Here is a 20,578-nt window from a genome sequence, read left to right on the forward strand (position 1 = left end):
AGTAAGAACGAAAAAAGAAGTGTAAAGAATGCCGACCCTTAAAGGAAGCGCGTCCCCCCAGCCGCGGGCGCCCGCAGGTGGCAGGGCCCAGCGCCCGCGGAGGTCGCGCGTCTCAGGACCCCGGCCCGCACCCCGGGCACGGCGGCCCCGCAGGCCCTCGGCCGCCCGCAGGAGGGGACAGGTGGGCTCAGGTGGGCTCCGCGGCCCCGCCCGCCCCGACCTGTCACCAGGCCTCGGGCCGCCCGCGCGCCGGAACCGCGTCCCCGCGGGGGCGGCCTCCCCGGCCCGCTCGGCCGACCCCAGACCGGCCTGCGGCGCGGGCGCCGCCCCGGGTTCCGCGGCCCGGCCGGCCGTGCGAGCCGTCCATGGTGCAGCACATGTGGGCCGAGGCGGCCGGGCCTGCGGGCGGCGCCGAGCCGCTGTTCCCCGACTCCCGGCGGAGCCGCAGCGTGTGGGACGCCGTGCGCCTGGAGGTGGGCGCGCCCGACAGCTGCCCAGTCGTCCTGCACAGCTTCACGCAGCTCGACCCCGACCTGCCGCGCCTGGAGGTGGGTGAGCGCGGTCGCGCCGGCGGGCGTCGGAGGGCCCGACGCTCCGCAGAGCTGGGCGGGCCTGGGGTCTTGGGGGGCCCGCTCCACATGGGGGTCCTTCCGCAGAAATCCCCTCCTTGCTCCAGCGCCAAGCCAGCACGGCGGGCACGGGGCTGCCAGCGCGCTTCGAATGGCAGTTTCGGGACCACAGCTCGGTTCTTTGCCCCCTCAATTCCGTCCCAGGGCCTGCAGGGCACCGTTAGGCTCTAGGGTGCGGGTGTGGACAAGTGGTGGAGGGTGACAGAATCCTAGAATCCTTAGAGGTGATTGGGACCCCAGGGGCCTTCCAGTGCGCCTCCCTTGGGGCAGAATGGGTCTAATGACCAGGGAGACATCAGGGCCGCCCAGAGGAGGGTGGGGGACGGTGGTAGGGAGCAGCGGGCCTCCAGCATGTGGGGCTAGGTGTCCAGGTGGTGAGGAGGCCCGGGCGTGACTTGTTTCTGCTTGATTAGAAAGAGCAGCAGCACCCTGAATCTGTCCGGGCTTGAAAGGATTCAGAGAAGGGGGCTGTGTGCCTGTCTTAGGTGCAGGCAGGGGTGACTAGATGAGGGCTGGGACTCTGGTTTCTCGTGTGCCCTGGGCCGGGGGCCATGGGTGGTGCCCCCTGGCTCCTGCCTGACTGTGCACTTCACTCCATGCAGCGGAGGTAGTGGGACTCAGAGATGGCTCTCACCCTGCTCTGCGTGGGTCGGAGGACTCAGGGCATGTCAGGGCTCTGGCTGGGCCAAAGCCTTAGCGATGAAGGTCCCCAGCCCGCGTGCTGTTTAGGGTCCCCTTCAGCACTTTAGGCCACAGTTTGTTGTGATTGTCAGCCTGGGTCTTGAGCCTCTTCAGGTCCCAGTTCCTAGACAAGGCCTGGCTAAAGCGCATCTCTCTGCCCAGCTTGGGGGAGAGCTCTTGCTGGGGGAACCCCAGGCCTGGGAGACCCTTTCCTCCCGAGTGAGGCAGGTGGCTGGGCCAGGAGTGTTCCCTCAGCCCTCATCCACCCAGAGCTCTGGTCCTCACTGGCAGCTGGAGAGGGACCCCTGAAGGGGGAGGCCTGCCACCAGCCCGGCACTCATCTGGCTTTCATCACGCCTGGCAGCAACTCGTGCTTTGTGTGCTGGGAGGGTCCTGGCCGAGAGCTCACAGGGGCCGGGCAGGTTCCTGCCGGGGTGGGGCTGCTTTCTCTCCACTCTCTGTCTGCATCCCTGAGGAACCTCGGGAGAGGCAGAGCTGAGCTCCACCTCTGCCAGGGGGGCTGGGAAAAGGCTTTTCCTCACCCAGCCTCAGCACTGAGATCCAGCCTGTGGCTGCTATTTAGAATCAAAGGGGAAGCTTCTGGCTAGGGCAGGAAAACCAGGGTCCTGGCAGGAGAGGAGGCCACTGCCGGAAACCGAACACAATGACCATTTACCAAGGGCCCAGGGGAGGGGTTGGGGAAGTCCCTGTCCCTCCTGCCAGCACCTCCCCCCTCCCCATCCTGGGCTGATTTCCTGGTGGCTGAAGCGTGCGGGAGCTGAAGCGGCCCACTTGTGGTCCCTGTCCTCTCTGGAAACCCCCAGGCAGTTTCTGCCTTCCTTCCCCCATCCCTGTTTCCCTACCAAGCCTCCACCCAGTCCTTCCCTTTCTGGGCTGCCAGATGTCCTCGCACATCTGGGCATCCGCTTGTCATCTCAATTCTGAGCCAAGCCACCAATGACCCAGCTTGGTCTGCGCAATCCTGTGCTTTCTGGAGGTCAGGTTCCATGCCCCTGTCTCCAGGCAGGCCATCGCGTCAGCCAGGCAAGAGCTGCGGGCACCACGACCTCATTCCACCTGGCTTAGACCAACCCTACAGAGTAGGTGCCAACCCTACCTTCTAGGAAACTGAGAGTCAGAGAGGTGAAGTGTCTGACCTGAACACCCACACAGCCAAGAGTCACAGCCAGGATATGAACATGGGCTGTGTTCTCTGTGGGGTGCCTGCTGTGTGCAGGAGCCATCGGGGGTCAGAGAAGGATAGGGCAGAGTTCACTGGAGAGGCCCAGCCAGGTAACCCAGAAACCCCTTGGTCGGGTGAGGGGTAGGGATGCTTCTAGGCCAGAGGAGAGGGAAAGTGCTTTGGGCCAGAGGACACGGGGGAGAACTTCCAGGAGGAAGCAAGGCCACAGCTGGACCTCACAGGCTTAAAATACTAGCTAATAAGAGCAAGCATGTTTTGGGACGCCCTGTGCTGAATAATATGCATGCATTATGTCCTTGTGAGGTCGAATAGTCCCAGCCGTTTGACAGACAAAACTACTGAGGCGCTAGAGATGATTAGACTGCACAAGCCGCTCAGCCGCAGCGCAGGCCTGCGGGCAGTGTGTGGGTGAGGAGGGGTGCTCTGTATTCACGGGGGACAGTCTCCCTCCAGCCTCCTGCCCACTCGCTCTTGTGTCCTGCCCAGACTGCGTGCAGGTCTTAGGTTTAACTCCCAGGGCTCAGCAACACCTTTGACACTGGAGGCCCAGAGGCTTGGCCTGAGGGGCCTGTCCCTGCGTGGGCGTGGGCGCAGCCTGTGCTCAGCCTGCGGTCCTACGTGTATTCCAGTGTGTGTACTGTAATCTTCTAGGAGGGCTTCCTGACCCACGCCAAAGGGGCAGACCCCAAGACCCTCAGGTTCCCCTCTTGCTTTACTCCTGCTTTACTTCTCCCCAAGAGAAGAGAAAGGAGGGGCCAGGCTGGCCGGTACTGGGTCCTTATTCCTTCTCTAGGTGGGGGACACTTGGGCATGCTGGACTGGTTCCCAGGAGGCTCAGGGATGGCCCTGGAGCAGGAGTGGGCGACAGCCCTGGGAGATACTAAACTGCCCATCAGCGGGGCTGGAGTCCCATTCTCAACCCGCAGGTTGGATGTTTCCAGGCCCTGTCTGCATTGCCGGTGAGAAGGGGTTGGGTAGATTTATCACTGGCCCTCAGCAGGCAGCTCTGAAGGAGGCTGTGGGGGCTGTTTCAGGAGGCCGTGCCCAGGCAGTTGAGGACAAGTTCCCAGGGGCTGCTGGCTGGCTGCCCAGTTGGCTCCCACGGCGTGGTACGGCCGTGCTGTGGCCACCCTGTCCCATGACTAGGCTTGCAGCCTTGCCGGCCCAGAAATGCCGTGTTCTTGGACAGACAGCTCCAGCAAAGCGACTGAAGAGGTAGAAGTTGAAGCCTGCAGCCTTGGGCAGGAGAAGCCAAACTTTGAGCAGACCCGAATCCCCACCTCTGCACATCTTGGCTGCCCGTGGGCCAGGGAGGGAGCGGGATGACAGCCCAAGGTTGCAGCACACAGGGCAGGAGGACCCACGAGGGCCTGTGTCTGGAGGGTTCTTGGCCGAGGGTGTAGCGTTGGCGTTTTTCTCTCTTCACAGGGACTCTTTGATGCCTTTGCAGCCCATGCTGCAGTCACACCTAGAGGCGTATTGTCCATCTGAACCAAAGGGCAAGGAGCTCGGCCCCTTTGCAGCCCTAGCTAGGCCTGCTCCTGCTCTCTGAGCCTTGGTTTCCTCATCCGTTAAATGGACACGAAGCCAGTTCCTCCTCTAGGGTTCCCGTGAGGACCAAGTGAGACAGGAGGCCTGGGAAGCAGTGTGCACAGTGCCTGGCGCAGTGTCAGGGCCGGACAGGGAGCAGCTGCTGCAATTAATATTTTCTGACTAGGTGCCAGGGGAGTGGCCCAAGCCTTCTAGGTGCCCGTGCCCTGGCTCCCAGGGCGTGTTGCCACATCAGCACCAGGCTTCTGTGACCTGGGTCTTACAGCTGACCTCGGGGAGCATAGTGTCTCCCAGGCCTCTCCCCCCAGGGCGTGTCCACAGACCTTCCCTCCCTCCAGCTTGCTGTGCAACCTGAGGAAGCCCTTGCTCTCCTCTGGCCCCTCTTCTGCGTGGGGGCTGGACTCTGCTCTGGGGCTGTGACCATGGCAGAGGCAGCAGTCAGGCCTGGGTGTGTCCCGGCAGGCCAGGGTTCAAATCCCTATCCTGGCTGCCACTTCCTGGCTCCCTACGGGGCGAGTTCCTGCCCGCCTGTTTACCTGCCTGTGGGGCCGGAGTTGCGAGGACTAAATGCGGGGCCGGGCGCCCAGGAAGTGCCCGCACATGCTGCACACTGGTCATCGGTGTTGGTGTTGGATCCGGACCTTCAGGCTGCCCCACCCTACACCCCCTTGGGACGAGCCCACCTTCTTCCTCAGCTGCCACCAGCCACACCCCTCTCCGGCCTGGCCCCGGGGTGGCCTGCTTGCCTGACAGTTAGGAGCTGATGTGAACAGACGGGAGGCCGGGGCTGCGCAAAGCCTGTGGCTGACCTGGAGGGCCAGGTCTCCCCGCCTGCACTTGAGGCATGTTTTTCCCATCTGCGAGTAGCACGGTTGGCACGGAGGGTTTCGGAAGAGATGGAATGGCTGGTCCCCAGACTCCACTTCCTGGGGTCATGGAGCTCTCTGGTTGCCCTGACAACCAGGCACTTTGTGTAGACCTGGGGAGGCTGCCTCTTTGGGCTGCAGTGCCTGGGGACCAGGAGTGTGGCCCACTCACACCCAGGGCTGACCTCATGTCCCTGCTGGACCCTGTCCATGCCCTGGAGATCAGGGTGCAGGACGCCCACTGGAACTGGGGGCAGGCGGAGGGCAGGAGGGTCGTGGGTACGCAGCATTTCATTCCCCCTCCCTTGTTGGGGTTCATGGTCAAAGACATAAGCCAGGACATGGACTTGAGGAGTTGTGGGTTCTCACATGGCCTGGACACACTCTCCTTGACCTCCCCCCCGGACTCTGTCGCCACCTGTGTCCGTGGGGATGGTGTGCAGCAGCCGTGGGACTCGCTGTCCTTGGGAGCCGGGCTTGTGCACAGAACAAGCGGCCCTCTCTGTTCTGCTTCGTGTCTTGGCTTCTATATTCAGGCAAAAGGCTAAAAAGTCAGGAAGCTGTTCCTGCCTGCAGGATTTTAGGGTGACCCATCCTCTTTAATGTGGCCCTTCTCCAGGTCCCCAGGCCTCAGGCAGCTCTCAGAGAGGCTTCCCGCGAGGCTTTTCCCGCCAGTGTTCATCACCAGTTCCGGGGGGCCAGTGCGTGTCAGGTATTGCTGGACACCGCCACCGCCATCGGTCCCAGCGCCAGTCGCTGAGCGTCTGCGTTCTCTCTTGACCCCACCGCTGCCTGTTGGAGACCTGCTGCCATCTTCCCAGCTCACAGACCAGCTCACTGAGGCCGAAGGGCTCGGCAGAGCTGGGGGTCTGACCCCTTCACGAGAGTTGGCACACTGTGGTCTGGCGGGCTCTGTGGGGGGCCTCGTGTTCCCAGAGCCTCAGGGTGCTGGCAGGTGGTTGGTGAGGGCCCTGGGGCGACCTGCGGTGACTCAGTGGACCTGGACAGCAGCTCAGAGGGGTGCAGTGACGTCCTTGAGGGTAATTTCATGCTCGTGGCGACACTACTATGAGAGCCACCCCACCCTGCCTGAGTGTGCTGAATCTTTCCGCACGTAGGCCCGGAGGGCCAGACAGGGACACGGAGCATGCCACGGAACGGGCTGGAGCCCCCTCCTCCCTCCGCCTCAGCCCTCGGCCAGCGTTCCGCAGGAGGAGCCGGGCTGCCTGCGGCTAGAGTCATAGGAGGCCGGGGGCCCCTAGTTGTCGTTTCCAAGGAAACGTGCATGTGAGCCGGGAGCTAGACTGGAGGGGTGACGAGGAGGGGAGAAGGTACCTCCGGGCGTGTGCAGGTGTGGGCTGCCCTCTGGGGAGATGGCAGGGCTAGTGCCAGCCCTGAAGGGCACCTGAGACCCCCATTCTACCTGGAAGGCATCTGGGCAGGGCCTACAGCTGCTCTCTGCCAGCCAGGGACACGGCATCCTGCTCGCCTGTCACCCTGAGAAGGCTGATCAAGTGACACACTAACCAGACGCCACACAAGCCCAGTTTCCCTGCCTCATCCTCAGGGCTCCAGGCTGTGCCCAAGGACAGTGGGGTGTGGGGGCCACTCAGGGCCCCAGGGACAGGCTGGGGGTGGGACGGGAGTGTCCCCTGAGGACACAGCCATGCATGTGGCATTCTTTCCTCCTAACAGCCTGCTCAGAGCTGCCTGGACGCCTGCCCTCAGGGGAGGCATTTTCTCTGCATCAGCTGTTTGCTGGGCCCTCTGCTCCGCCCACCCCCTGAGCTCCCAGTCCTGCCTGCAGGGCTCTGGGGGCCTGGTACTGCCCACATGGGCTGTCTGCTCTGCTAACAGAGGGTGGCCAGGGGGCCAGGGCGCTGCCCTTCCTGCCCAGTGGGTCCCAGGGGCATATGCCAGGCCTGTCTGTTGCTTTCCTTCTCTGCCCCTAGAAGAGAGGCCTGCCGCTTTCTGCCCGAGCCCCAGGGCGGTGGAGCCAGCGCCTCTGTTGTCCCTGGGCAGACGGCTGAACCAGTGTCTGTGCTCAGCAGTGCTCTCACGGTCTGTGTCATGCCTGCTCCTGCTGTGCCGGGAAAGAACTAGGCAGGGTCAGCTCCCCCGGGCGGGAGCATCCCCCCATCTGTGCAACAGGGTGGCTGCTCCCCCATCCCAGGCATGCGTGGCTCTCAGCGTCCCGCCTGCACCCCTCCCCTCCACCTGGCTAGCAGAAGAGGGCCCCCCGGGTGGGGGCAGGGCATAGGGATCACATGACACTGCACGGCTGGGCCAGCTACGAGGCCCACGGCTCACTGAGGAGCCGAGGGGGCGGCCGAGGCCACCTGGCCCCAGCCCCTCCTGTGGGTGGGCCTGGCTGGGGACACACTTCCATCCAGCAGGCACTGATGAAACCCAGGTGGGAGCAGGTGCTGTGCTAGGCCCCCAGGGTTAATGTCCTGTGGCAGGAAGTTCCTGTGTGAGACTTGTGCCACCAATGACGTGGGCGCTCAGGAAGCTCTCTGCTCCCAGCTGGTCCAGATGTGGCTAAAATCCCCAGGAGAGGGAGAGACCCTCCCAGCGGAGCTGCTGGCCGTTGCAGGAGGCAGTCTCGGACCTCTGAGGAGACCAGGGTGGTCAGGGGCTCTGGGTGCTGTAGCCTCTGAAGCTTGTCTCTTCCCAGGGGTGACTTTCTAGGCAGGGGAGAGACACGCCAGGCAGGAAAAGGAGAGTGAGCATCTGTCTCAGTTTTCCTGTGGGCGGAAGGGCCGGACCGCCCCAGGCGCAGGCTGCTTAGGGGGTGTGGGCGTGCCCGTGCGGTCCCTGCTAACTTCCAAGGAACAGGGCCAGCTCTCCCTTCAGAGGAGGGGGAGGGCCAGGAGCCCAGGGTGATGTCTGCAGCCTTCCAGTTGGTAGGAAGCCCAGCGTGGGAGGGCGACCTCAGGTCAGAGGAAGTGGATTCTGAGGGTGGGCACGGCCCGCGACATGCTGGGCACCTGGCCCTGCCCGGGCTGTAGGGCAGGGTCCGGCAGCATGGCCCATGCCGAGTCAGCACTTTCTCTGAGCTCCAGGCCCACCCGGGTTGGGGCGCTGACTGCATCTGCAAGGGGACCCTGTACCTCCCAGCTCCTCCCTAAAGCCTCAGAGGTTGTATGTTTACCCCCAGCTCCCCTCCCCACTGCAAGCTCACCCCTTCCCTGGACGGCACAGGCGGGAGAGGGAGCTGTGAGCCCGGGGCGGCTGTGGCTAAGTGGCTCGGCTTTGGCTGGCCCCGATGATGCGGCCCCCTGGCCAGCCCGCCTGACCGAGGGTGTCTTTGTCTCCTAAAACAAGGACCTTTCCTTTCTGCCCGGGGATGTGGACAGCAGCCACATGACGTCCCAGCCAGGGCCCTGTGGGCTTGGGGTTCTGTGGAACCCAGCGTCTGCCCGGATTCCGACACTGTCACCATTCACACGCACCCCTCACATGACGATGGACGGGGAACTGGGAACTCCTCTGTTGCCCAAGCAGGCACAAGGCGTGAATGAGCAGAAAGGGAAGGAAATGGCCTCGGATGTGGCCGTCAGGGATGCCCCAGACCCGTGATGCTGACTCCAGGGCTGGGCCAGGAGGAGCTGCCCACTGCTGCTGGCTCAGCAGAGGCCCCCGGCTGGGCGGAGGAGGATGAGTGTGAGGGTGGCCCTGGGGAGACGCCTTCTCGGGGGTGTAGCTGCCCAGAGGCAGTTGGCTTTGCCCGTGCCTCAGGGTCCCAGCTGCATCATTTAGACTGAGGTGCACGACCTTGGGCTAGTTGCCCTTCTCAGCCTCCATTTACCCATCTGTGAAATGGCTGAATAACAATACCCATCTTGGAGGGGCCGGCTTGAGGAGTGGTCCAGTCCTGGGCAGGAGCAGGTTGTTGGGGGCCTGGAAGCCGGGTGGGCCCCTCGCGTTCACACCCCGGGTGGGGAGGGCAGTGTTGGGGCAGCAGCCTTCTGCCCTGAGGTTAAGCCCGAGCCCTTGCACTATCGTCTGCTTTCACCCCAGACCAGAGGCCCATGCGGAAGGTTGCCCGGGGTGTCCCCCTGCAGCAGGCCCCTGACGAACCGCCCGGCTGCTGGGCCCTGTCTTTGCAGAGCTCCACACAGGAGATCGGCGAGGAGCTGATCAACGGGGTCGTCTACTCCATCTCCCTGCGCAGGGTGCAGCTGCACCACGGTGCCAGCAAGGGCCAGCGCTGGCTCGGGGTGAGTGTGGCTTGGGTCCCCATTTGGGCCTGGGACCCAGGTACTGCCCTGGCGGCTCCACGGGCTCCTTCCCAGGGCTTTCCCACTTGAGGGCCCCACAGTGCTTTTCCCAAAGGAATCTGGGCCCTCACGTCCCTAGTCTTCAGGGTCCAGCCCAGGCCTGGCCAGCTGCAAAGGCACCATTGCCGTATGACCACGAATATCAGAAAAGACACCTCCGTGCAGTTCTCACTTCACGGCAGGCCGTAAATATTTTCATGTAGTACTACGGGTTTCCTTGCTGTAACTCCGGTCCCCAGGTGTACGTGCAGCCATCAGCCTGACTTCCCCCACATCTCCTCCCAGCCTCACACAGCATCTCGCACAGTAGGGCCGTCTATGCCGTCTTCACCCGGAAAGAGCGGGACGCAGGCTATCACACGCCCTTCTCTGCAATTTGCCGTCCCACAGAGCACAGCCCCCGGCCCTCCCGGGTTGGGAGCTGGGGCCTGACTCAGCTGCGTGACATTCCAGAGGGAGGCCAGTTACCTCTGCAGCTCCGTCCCCACTGCTGAGGGGCCAGGACATGATCCTTTCTGAGGCCGTTTCAGCAGTGCTGCGGGGAACGTCCTGTGCCTCCCACCCCAGGATAAGCCTCTATTTCCTCATTTCTAGAGTGGAAATGTTTTGTTAGGACTCGCTCACAGAACGCTCTGGCTACGGGGCAGCACCGTCATTACTCAGCCAACAGACTGCCCTAAAGGTGCTAGTAATTGAGTCCTTCCCACACCTCTAATTGTCCTTCTAAAGATTTCCACCAGAGGCACTCACGCCCCGCCTCTTCCCACACGCCGGTCAGGCGCTGGGCGTTCGGTCCGAGTTCCAGCCTCCAGCCCTCCTGGAGATGCGTGGTGCTGCCACCAACTGTACGTCCCCCTCTGTCCCACCCAGTATGAGAACGAGTCGGCCCTGAACCTTTACGAGACCTGCAAGGTGCGGACCGTGAAGGCAGGCACGCTGGAGAAGCTGGTGGAGCACCTGGTGCCCGCCTTCCAGGGCAGCGACCTCTCCTATGTCACCATCTTCCTGTGCACCTACAGAGCCTTCACCACCACCCAGCAGGTGCTGGACCTGCTGTTCAAAAGGTGAGCGGCCATCCCTGCACGGCACAGCAGCAACTCCGCCGCCCCGGCAGTGGGTCTTGGGAATACCGTGTCACCTCCCTGAGCCTCAGTTCTCCATGGGAGAACCGGCTGCCCAGAGGACCCACCTCCCAGAGCTGTCGTAAGGACTGGGTGGCGTGAGCCGCAGAAAGTGCTTCGCCCACACCTGGCCCTGGGGAGGGCTGCCTGGGGCTGGGTGGCTCACGTTCCGATTTTCCGCTCCCCCGCGAGGAAGCTCTCTGCCCCTGGTCTCGCCCATGGTTTGTGGCCTTGGCAAAGCTGCTTGCCCGTTTGTAAAGGCGGTCACCAATTCCATCAAGGGGCTGTCTGGGGGCCTCCAGAGCCATCATACCTGGGCAGGGGTTGGGCAGGGCTCATTCATTCAGTAAATATATGTGAAGTGCCTACTGCGTGCGGGCACTTTTCTAATTGTGCCCTTAGCACAATTCGATGAAAAAAGAAAGAATTGCTGCCCTCCTGGGCTTCCACTCCAGCTGGAGAGCCAGACAGTAACACTAGACGTCGTAAGCAGGTACGGTAGATGTGACGCCCTCACGGCCTCCTCTAGATACGGCTGCATCCTCCCTTACTCCCACGAGGACGGCGGACCCCAGGACCAACTTAAAAAGTGAGTGGGCGTCGGGCCAGCAGGGGGGCTCCTGTCTCCATGGTGGGGGCGTCTGGGGCTGGGCTGGGCAGAGCCCTGACTCCCACGAGGCTTGTGGTTCCCGCTAAAGGGCTGAGGTCTGGGGTTTTGCCTTCAGGAAGAAAGAAAACAGAGAGCTGGGGACAGAGTCCCAGCGCCCTGGGGAGCAGAGGGGAGGCTGAGACTCTGTCCCACGGTGGTGCCGTCCTAGCTGGGCCTGCCCAAGTGCCCGAAGCCAGGGGGCCTGGGACAGGAGGGGTGAGCAGCCCGCTCACATGCCGCTCCGCTCCTCGGCGGGCTCAGCCGCTATTCACGGGGACTCAGTGAGTGCTCAGGGCAGGCCGCACGCCACCCTTTGGGAAAGTATTAGCAGTATCGGCAGGAAGACGGCACCCACACGCGGCTCGCAGAGAAGGCAGCACGTCAGCACACGGGCTGCAGGTCGAGGTGCCCCCAGGGACCCGCGAATGCTGGGCAGGAGGATGGGTCCCTCCTGGAGTTTACGTTCCAGTAGGGAAGGCCCCGGGAGACAGGAAGAGGAGCGTGTCACCTTCTGGGAAGAAGGAGACAGGTGGTCGCACCACTGACCAAGAGCTCCCTCCACCAAGGCTCTTTGCAGCCCCTGCCTGGACAGCCAAGGGGGCTTGGGCTGGGTGGACTGGCCTCCAGATGGAGCCGAGGGCGGGCCAGGGAACGGGAGGCCAGGCCTCTGACTCTGCTGCTGCCACCTGCCCCCAGTGCCATTTCCTCCATCCTGGGCACCTGGCTGGACCAGTACTCGGAAGATTTCTGTCAGCCCCCGGACTTCCCCTGCCTCAAGCAGCTGGTGGCCTACGTGCAGCTCAACATGCCCGGCTCGGATCTGGAGCGCCGTGCCCACCTGCTCCTCGCCCAGCTGGAGCACTCGGAAGCCCTCGAGGCAGAGCCTGAGGGTGAGGATGGGGGTCGGTGCTGGCCACACGGCGAGCTGGGCAGGAGCACAGAGGAGCCCAGAGCACCCAGGCTGCAGGCCGCAGCTGGGAGGGCGTCCTGGTGTGGGCTCAGGGGTGGTAGCTTCTCTGGAAGGTGGGGGTGTTCTGTGTGTCTGGAAAGGCACGTGGAAAGGCTCTCGTGACAGCGAACTTCTCTCCTGCAGCTCTTTCACCAGCTCCAGCGCCAGCTCTAAAACCAACTCTGGAGCTAGAGCCAGCTCCAGCGCCAGCTCTAAAACCAACTCTGGAGCTAGAGCCAGCTCTAGCACCGAGTCCTGTGCCAGCGCCAACCCCAGAGCCAGAGCGGGAGGCAGTGCCAGCCCCAGAGCCAGAGCAGGAAGCAGCGCCAGCTTCCGAGCTGGAGGAAGCTCTAGCGCCACCTCTCGAGCTAGAGCCAGTTCTGGTGTCACCTCTCATGCCAGCTCCGGAGCTGGAGCCAGCTCTGTCACAGACCCTTGAGCTAGAGCCAGTTCCAACGCCAGCTCCATCCCCAGAGCCTTCCTGGCCTTCACCTGTGGTTGCAGAGAACGGGCTGAGTGAGGAGAAGCCTCACCTCCTGGTGTTCCCTCCCGACCTGGTGGCCGAGCAGTTTACGCTGATGGACGCGGTGAGCAGCTCGGCTTGGCAGGGCAGGGCGGGCCTTCCTCTGGGCATCTGCTGCCCGCACCTGCCATTCCCTGGTCTGGAACCAGCATTCTGGTTCAAATCCCAGCCCCACCATTACAAACCAAGTGATGTGGGCAAGTTTCTTAACCCCACGGGGCTCAAGCCACACCCTCAGATTCCCAAGCACCTGCCCAGCCCTCTGCAGCAGGGCTGGTGACACCTCCCCTCCTCCCCAGGAGCTGTTCAAGAAGGTGGTGCCCTACCACTGCCTGGGCTCCATCTGGTCCCAGCGGGACAAGAAGGGCAAGGAGCACCTGGCACCCACCATCCGTGCCACCGTCGCCCAGTTCAACAATGTGGCCAACTGCGTCATCACCACCTGCCTCGGGGACCGGAGCATGAAGGCCCCAGACAGGGCCAGGGTGGTGGAGCACTGGATCGAGGTGGCCAGGGTACGCTGCAGGAGGGACCCGGGGACCCCTGTCTGCCCTCAGGATGTCTCTGGCCCACGCCCCACGCAGGCCCCAGCCTCTCCTGTCCAGGCTGCGCTGGGCTCCGCTCTCCTCCCACTGCTGGGACGCTCACTTCCTCACGCGCTTCCCTCGGGTTGGGATAGAATCCTCCCCTCAGTGTTGCCCTCTGCACACCGAGCCTGCCCCCGGGGGCTCCCAGGGCGCCCGCCTGGAGGGGCCCGGCCGAGGGGACCGAAGCTGGCTCTCTCGCCTGCCCAGGAGTGCCGCGTCCTCAAGAACTTCTCGTCCCTCCACGCCGTCCTCTCCGCCCTGCAGAGCAACTCCATCCACCGCCTGAAGAAGACGTGGGAGGAGGTTTCCAGGTGGGCACAGCTCTCACTGCTGGGGCCACCAGGGGCCTCCCACAGGGAGCCTGTGGCCTTCGGGAGGCCACGAGCCCCGAGGGCAGAGACCCCCCGTCGCCTGAGTTGGCAGCTCTGCCTCAGGGTGCAGCTTCCTCGTCTCAGACCCGGGTTGAGCCACGTCAGAGACTTTCTGGTACTGACGTTATAGCCACAGAGCCCTGTGCCCGCTGGGGAACTGGTGGGAGCAGCCCCTCGGCAGAGGTGGGAATGGGGGCCCCATCGTGCCAATGTGAAGGCCCCTCCCTCGCCCGTGGAGCCTGTTGGAAGCCACTCATCTGGGCATTTTGGGACCTGTGTGTTCCACGATAAAATAGGCTTGCACTCGCGCCCCTCCCCACCATTCCCAGCTCTCTCCTTCCTTTGCCCTTCCTACAGGGACAGCTTCCGGATCTTCCAGAAGCTGTCGGAGATTTTCTCAGATGACAACAACTACTCACTGAGCAGAGAGCTGCTCATCAAGGTGGGGGCAGCGGGGATGGGGGGCCAGGGGGGAGCATGAGCATCTCACCGAAAGTTTCTTTGGAAAATTCCAGTCCCTTCTCGTCTGGACGCAGGGGAGGGGGCATCTGTTTGCCCATGGGGTGCGCAGAGGCCTCGAGAGGCAGGCGCTGACGGGCCTGAGGTCAGGGGTGCGCAGGGGTGAGGACTGAGGGGAGGAGGGCCTTGCTGACCTCGTCCTCACCCCTGGCAGGAGGGGACCTCCAAGTTTGCCACCCTGGAGATGAACCCCAAGAGAGCCCAGAAGCGGCCGAAGGAGACAGTGAGTGTGCCCGAGGGGAGGCCTGGCCTGGGAGTCAGCGGGGGAGGCCCCCAGCCCTGTCCTCCCTGCCACCATGCCTGGCACGCCCCACGAGGCTTCCTGGACCCTGGCAGGGCTTCCCTGACTAGCTGGTGTCCTGGGGGGACCAGCTGCAGCCATCAGAGCAGGGGACTGGAGCGGGCTCAGGGTGGGGCTGGGGCGAGGCCACATGACTTTCCTCCCAGAGCCAGGCTGGGAGACGGCTGGAGGGAGTCTGGGGTCCATGGAGGCCAGGACGGGGCCTCGGGGAGGTGGGCGAAGGTCCCCAGGCTGCTCCAAGTGAGGGGTGGGGGCTGTGGTCTGAGGCCAAGAAGCCTCAGGGAGGGGCCTTGGAACTTACTTGCCACCCCCGACCCAACACTGCAGGGAGCCATCCAGGGCACCGTCCCCTACCTGGGCACATTCCTCACTGACCTGGTGATGCTGGACACTGCCATGAAGGACTATCTGTATGTAAGTGAGCCTGGGAGCTTGGGGGGATAGCCGGGGCCTGGGTGGTGACGCCCCAAAGCTGCCTGAGCATGGAGCTGCAGGAGGGTTTGGCCAAGCTGGACACGGGCGGGAAGGTGGTCCAGCAGCGAGGGCAAGCAGTCCATCCACTGTCTTCAGAGAGGGTTTGGCAAGAAGCCCCCTGAGCCTCTGACCCAGGCCCCACCCCGTGCCCAGAACCCGCCCCAGTCCAGGACCATGTGCACCCTGCCCCCTGGCGGGCGCTCCTGATAGTGCAGCGTGAGCGGGGAGGTGGTACCAGTCTTGCGGGCACTTTCTGATGGACGTTGTCTATCTTCCAGGGGAGACTGATCAACTTCGAGAAGAGGAGGAAGGTGAGCAGCTGCAGGCCTCCTGGGGGACGGGTGGGAGTCAGACCTACCTGGGCAGGACACCGGCTCCATGCGCCACCCTCTTAGGTTTTGGGGCCATTTGGATAGGAGAGAAGGGGAGTCCCTCCCACAGGAGGTTAGAATCCAGGACTCCTTCCTGGGGAGTGGCTGTTTGAACCCAGCTCTAAGAACAGGGAGGCCCAGATGGCAGCAGTGAGGGGAGGAGACCCCGAGAGCAAAGACCCTGAGACTGGCCCCTGCCCAGGCCCGGTCACCATCCTGTCCTCCCCTCCGGCCCCAGGAATTCGAAGTGATCGCGCAGATCAAGCTGCTGCAGTCGGCCTGCAACAACTACAGCATCGCGCCCGAGGAGCACTTCCGGGCCTGGTTCCGGGCCCTGGAGCGGCTCAGCGAGACTGAGAGGTGAGGCCGGGGCAGGAACCGGGGGCGGCAAGGACAGGTGCTCCCTGCGGCCGTGGCCTCTGGACAGCGTTGGCCCCTGTGCCCGAGGTCGGCCAGGGTGCTCGGCCGCCAGCTTCTGGGCAGGTGCTGGGAGGAGACTGAGCGAGGCCCCTGTAGACACAGTCGTCCTCTCCCTGCAGCTACAACTTGTCGTGTGAGCTGGAGCCCCCTTCCGAGTCGGCCAGCAACACCCTCAAGACCAAGAAGAACGTGGCCATCGTCAAGCGGTGGAGCGAGTAAGCGCCCGGCCAGGCGGGAGCTGCGGGGCTGATGGTGGGCTTGGGGTCGGGCTGGCGCTGGGATCCCACCTGCTGCTGCCCAGCCCTGTGATGGGGGCGAGTCCCCTCACCGCTCTGGGCCTTGGCTTCTTCCTCTGTGAACTGGGGTGATGCTAAATGGTCTGTCACGCAGCCGGGGTGTGCAGGGTACTGGCGACTGACCAAGCACTTATCACAGTGCCTTGGGTGCAGAGTGTGCAGTGGGGTGTCCTTGCGGAGGCCCACAAGTAAGCAGGCCCTCCATCCAGCCGCCAGGCCCCCAGCACAGAGCTCAGCACCAGCGGCAGCTCCCACTCCAAGTCCTGTGACCAGCTCAGGTGCGGCCCCTACCTCAGCAGCGGGGACTTCGCGGACGCGCTCAGCGTGCACTCCGCCGGCTCCTCCAGCTCCGACGTGGAGGAGATCAACATGAGCTTTGTCCCGGAGTCCCCCGACGGCCAGGAGAAAAAGGTGACCGCCGCCCGTCCCCCCAACACCCTTCCCCGCCCCTCCCCCCCCATGCCGGCTCCCCACTCTGCACCCACACAGGGGCCAAGCAGCCCTGGCTCCTGAACACAGCTGCTGGGAAACCCCCAGCCGGCCGCCCGTGTCAGGTGCCGGGCGGGGTCCGGGCTGCTGCTGACTTGCTGAACCCCGCAGTTCTGGGAGTCAGCGTCCCAGTCATCTCCGGAGACCTCGGGCATCAGCTCTGCCTCCAGCAGCACCTCGTCCTCCTCGGCCTCCACCACGCCTGTGGCCACCACACGCACCCACAAGCGCTCCGTCTCAGGGGTCTGCAGCCACGGCTCCTCACTGCCGCTCTACAACCAGCAGGTGGGCGACTGCTGCATCATCCGCGTCAGCCTGGACGTGGACAACGGCAACATGTACAAGAGCATCCTGGTGAGCCGGCCGCGTCGAGCACTGTGGAACGCCGTGTGCCGCCCCTGCCCTCCGGGGGTTGCCTTCTAGGGGTGGGAAGGACAGATGTCAGCCAGATGCAGAGATGAAGGAGATAGCGGTGGGCGCCAAGGGCTGGCCCGCGGGGTCGGAGGGAGCAGCCGGGCAGCGCACTAGGCGGCGGAGGAGCAATGGCGTGATGTCAGGGACACGTCTGGGTTCTGGGCTGTGTGGGCCCCGTGAGCACCACGAGGACCTTGACCTTCTCGTGGAGGGAGACGGGAGCCGCTGCAGGGTGGAGCAGAGGCGGGCAGCGAGTGACTGCTGGCTTGTCTTTGGGGAGTGGGCTGGTGCCAGAGATGCAGAGAGGCTGCCTAGGAGCCTTCTGGGGCAGTCCCAGCCAGGAGAGTGGTGGCTGCAGCAGGCTGGAGGTGACCAGCAGCGTCAGTCTGGACAGGATTGGAGATGGAGCCAGTGGGAAATACAGGATGTGTGTGGGTGTTGGGGGGCTCTCCCTGTCCTCCAGGGCTCCTGCTGCAGACAAGTCCCCACACATGCTGGGTCAAGTGCCCCATCACAGGCCCAACCTGTTCTGAGCCTCCCACTGCCAGGAGCTAGCAAGGCTGTCATTAAGCAGCCACCTGTATGACCCTGGGTCTAAGTCTCATGTGTGTCTCTGGCCCTCAGGGCCGAGGCAGCCAGGGATCAGCCTGTGCTGACCACCAGTGGGCACCCGGCCACCTCCTCTCTTACCCCCAGGGCGTGGGCCATTCCCTGTTTGTCCGCCAGGCTCACTGGGGCTGTTACCCTGCCCCTGGGGCAAGCGGCTTCCCAGGGTAGCATGGGAGGGGGTAGCAGGCTCTCGCAGGAGCCCCTGAGGAAAGACCCCTCCTCATTACGTGGAAGCCTCCCTCAGGGAGGATGGGAAGGTGGCAAGGACCCCCTGGACCCAGCACCTGGCCAGAGGCTGTGAGCCCCTGTGCTCAGTGCTGAGGGGACTCCATAGGGTCTTGGCCACTGCACTTGAGGGAGCCACTCTAGGGGCCCTGATGGCCTGTCCCCTGCCCCAATCCAGGTGACCAGCCAAGATAAGGCTCCGGCCGTGATCCGCAAGGCCATGGACAAACACAACCTGGATGAGGACGAGCCAGAGGACTACGAGCTGGTGCAGATCATTTCAGACGATCGGAGTAAGTTGGAGAACCAGACGGGCGGGTGGCAGGGCAGGCTGGGTCAGCACCACTGCCCGGCCCCAGGCCTGGCCTCAGAAAACTCGCCCGCAGGGGCAGGTGGGCACTGTGCACAGGGCGGCCCCGGGCTCCCCTGGTGTCTCCTCACTGCCCCCAGCAGCTGCTGGACCTGCCTGCGTATGCCCTTCCCCGGGCATGAACACGCAGTTCAAAGCTGACGTTAGGCCCGGCACGGGGGCTCACACCTGTAATCCCAGCACTTTGGGAGGCCGAGGTGGGAGGATCGTTTGAGCCCAGGAGCTAGGGGCTGCGGTGAGCTTCAATTGCACCACTGCACTCCAGCCTGAGTGACGGATCGAGGCCCTGTCTCCAAAAAAAAAAAAACCAAAAACAACAAAGAACAAAAAAAAAAAGCAATGGTGGGGCAAAGGGGCCAAATGGCACATGGAAAAGGACATTTTCTGGCTAAGACAGGAAAATATGTGCTTCAGAAAGAATTGCAACTGCGCGGACTGGGCATCAAGTGTTAAAACCCGTGAGTGTCTGAGAGTGAAACAAAACAGAGACCACCGAGGAGCCAGCGCCATATTCTAGAGCCAGGAAACGGATGACATCAAAGAGCAAGTGCGGGCTCAGGCAGGGGCCCTGGGCTTGGAGGCCTTGGGCGAGTTCCTTAAGTCCTCTATGCCCCTTTTCTCATCCCCCAAATGGAGATGAAATAGCCAGTGAGTCAGGCCTGTCCGTGTAACAGAGAAGCATGTGGTATAGATACGCACCGTAAAGGTTAGCCATGCGGTCACCGTCACTCTGATTTCTTTCCAATGAACTGAGCACCACCCCCGCCGTTAGCACAGACAGTCAGCAGTGACTCCCATGTCCCTAGAGGTTGTATTTTAGATCCTCCTGCAGTGTCTTGCACCATCATGGTTAGGCAGACAAGGTAGGTGCCACCCCCGTCACACAGATAAAGAGGACTGAGGCCCAGAGAGGTTAAGGAACGAGAGTAAGAGCCACATGACGTCAGCAGGAGCACGGATCCAGCCCCGCACAGCCGCACGGCCGGCTCTGGGCCAGAGGAGACCCGTGGCAGACAGGCACCAAGAGCCTGCCAGTGCCTGGCCCCACGAGGTGTGCAGGCCACCCAGGAACCCAGCGCAGGAGGCCTGTCCCGAGTAGGGCAGGATGGAGGGGAGATAGTCAAGGTCCTAGAAAGCCTGTTCCAGCCGGACAGGGGGACAGGATGACCCACTGCCAGCTCCAGGCCAGGCTGGGAGTTCGGGAGTCAGAGCCCTTTTTAAACAAGAACCGTTAGGTCTCATCAGGGCCTGGGCAGAGTCTGTCCTCGGGCAGGAGTCATTGAGGGGAGTCCTTGGTGTTCCTGGAGCGGGACTGGGGGATCTCAGGGCTGCCCTCACAGGGGCTCTCGGGTGGTGGGGGTGTCCTGTGGGTCCCCTAGGAACACAGGCGACCATCCTCTGCCCCTCCCTCACCAGAGCTGAAGATCCCTGAGAACGCCAACGTGTTCTATGCCATGAACTCTGCCGCCAACTACGACTTTGTCCTGAAGAAGCGGAACTTCACCAAAGGGGCAAAGGTCAAGCACGGAGCCAGCTCCACCCTCCCCCGCATGAAGCAGAAAGGACTCAAGATTGCCAAGGGCATCTTCTGAGGGCATCTCCCGGGTCTGGCTGGCCGGGACCTAAGAATTTACAGACTACAGTGGCCCAGGCCCGCCGGGCACCTTCCGCCCACCTGCCAGCCCAGGGGACCCCAGACTCCACTTTCATCCCAAACCTCTCCTGCTGCCGGGATTGATGCCTGCCGCGCGTCAGGCTGACCTGGCCTCCCACGGACCACTCGCTGCCTTAGGTGCCTTCTGCTCTCTGGAACCAGAGGACTAGCTGACTTTTGCCAAGGAGCGGTGCCAACGGGCATGGTGCCCTGGTACCATGGTACCTGCCCCTGGGCGCTGCCTCTGTACACTTCCCTGACACCTTCCCAGGTGCAGGTCACTGCCACCTGTGCCACAGGCACCCCAGAGCACCCACTCACCCACCAGGTCTGACCACTGCAGTTCTCTCCTCGTGCCCACGGGCACTGGCCTGTGACCTTTGCCGGGGTCCTGGCCCCTCCTCCCACCACTCTAGCCTTTCTAGGCTGCACCAAAGATTCCATCATCAGGGCCAACTGAGAGTGAGGGAGTCCCGCCCACCACTCACCCCAGCCCTCCCCGGGAGAGGAGAGACAAACCCTCTTCACGGACCACACTCTTCACCCAGGGAGTGAGGACAGTCCCAGCTGAGTCCCATCGATGCTGACTCTCACGCCACTGCAAGTGCCGTTCGCCGCTGCATCCTGGGCTTGACAGGACCACACAGGACGGGGGTTGCTGGGGAAGGAGGGTTTGGGGTGGGGAGGTGATCGAATATTTGTATAAGAAGAAAAAAATGTTTACTGATTGGGGAGGGGCAATATTTATTTGTTGTAAATAGCAAATGCTAGACTTGAATATTATATTAAAGTCCTGTTTCTACTACAGCCTGGTCATTGTGGTTTTGTTCTTTCATTTCCTGTCATAATTTAAATGACAGAGGGACTCTCACATTCCATGTTCAAATGAGGAATCTTGCAGGATTGTCAATTTTTTTTGTGCGGAAGAAGTGAAAAGTGCCAGCCACACTTCTCAGGCACACAGAAGGGAGCGCCCAAGTCCAGCTTTCACAGGGAAGATGATCATTTCAGTGCCATTGAAC

The 20,578-nt window shown here is 62.9% G+C and overlaps 1 protein-coding gene across 2 annotated transcripts; it reads left to right on the forward strand.

Moving 5' to 3' along the window:
- Window positions 1-314: 314 nt before the first annotated feature.
- On the forward strand, window positions 315-20,361 carry RALGDS (ral guanine nucleotide dissociation stimulator). 2 transcript variants are annotated; one of them, XM_012639813.1, is made up of 18 exons: window positions 315-548; window positions 9,044-9,154; window positions 10,085-10,278; window positions 10,829-10,924; window positions 11,681-11,874; window positions 12,078-12,520; window positions 12,756-12,971; window positions 13,251-13,354; window positions 13,772-13,856; window positions 14,088-14,156; window positions 14,562-14,648; window positions 14,987-15,019; window positions 15,318-15,439; window positions 15,619-15,714; window positions 16,005-16,206; window positions 16,396-16,638; window positions 17,711-17,825; window positions 19,319-20,361. In XM_012639813.1, the coding sequence occupies exons 1-18, from the start codon at window positions 366-368 to the stop codon at window positions 19,492-19,494; spliced, it is 2,769 nt and encodes a 922-aa protein (XP_012495267.1). In that variant the 5' UTR covers window positions 315-365; the 3' UTR covers window positions 19,495-20,361. The 2 variants fall into 2 exon arrangements, with proteins under 2 accessions (XP_012495267.1, XP_012495268.1); XM_012639814.1 differs by having other exon boundaries at window positions 331-548; window positions 10,865-10,924.
- The last annotated feature ends 217 nt before the right edge of the window (window positions 20,362-20,578 follow it).

Source organism: Propithecus coquereli, unplaced genomic scaffold (genome assembly GCF_000956105.1).
Source record: "Propithecus coquereli isolate 6110/MARCELLA unplaced genomic scaffold, Pcoq_1.0 Scaffold142, whole genome shotgun sequence".
In the NCBI taxonomy this organism is placed as follows: domain Eukaryota; kingdom Metazoa; phylum Chordata; class Mammalia; order Primates; family Indriidae; genus Propithecus; species Propithecus coquereli.

Bases quoted from the DNA above. Each gene is read 5' to 3' on its own strand.
- RALGDS (XM_012639813.1), top strand. From the start codon at position 366: ATGGTGCAGCACATGTGGGCCGAGGCGGCCGGGCCTGCGGGCGGCGCC. The intron at 11,875-12,077 runs GTGAGGATGGGG...TCTCTCCTGCAG, and splicing joins CCTCGAGGCAGAGCCTGAGG to CTCTTTCACCAGCTCCAGCG. The intron at 16,639-17,710 runs GTGAGCCGGCCG...GCCCCAATCCAG, and splicing joins ACATGTACAAGAGCATCCTG to GTGACCAGCCAAGATAAGGC.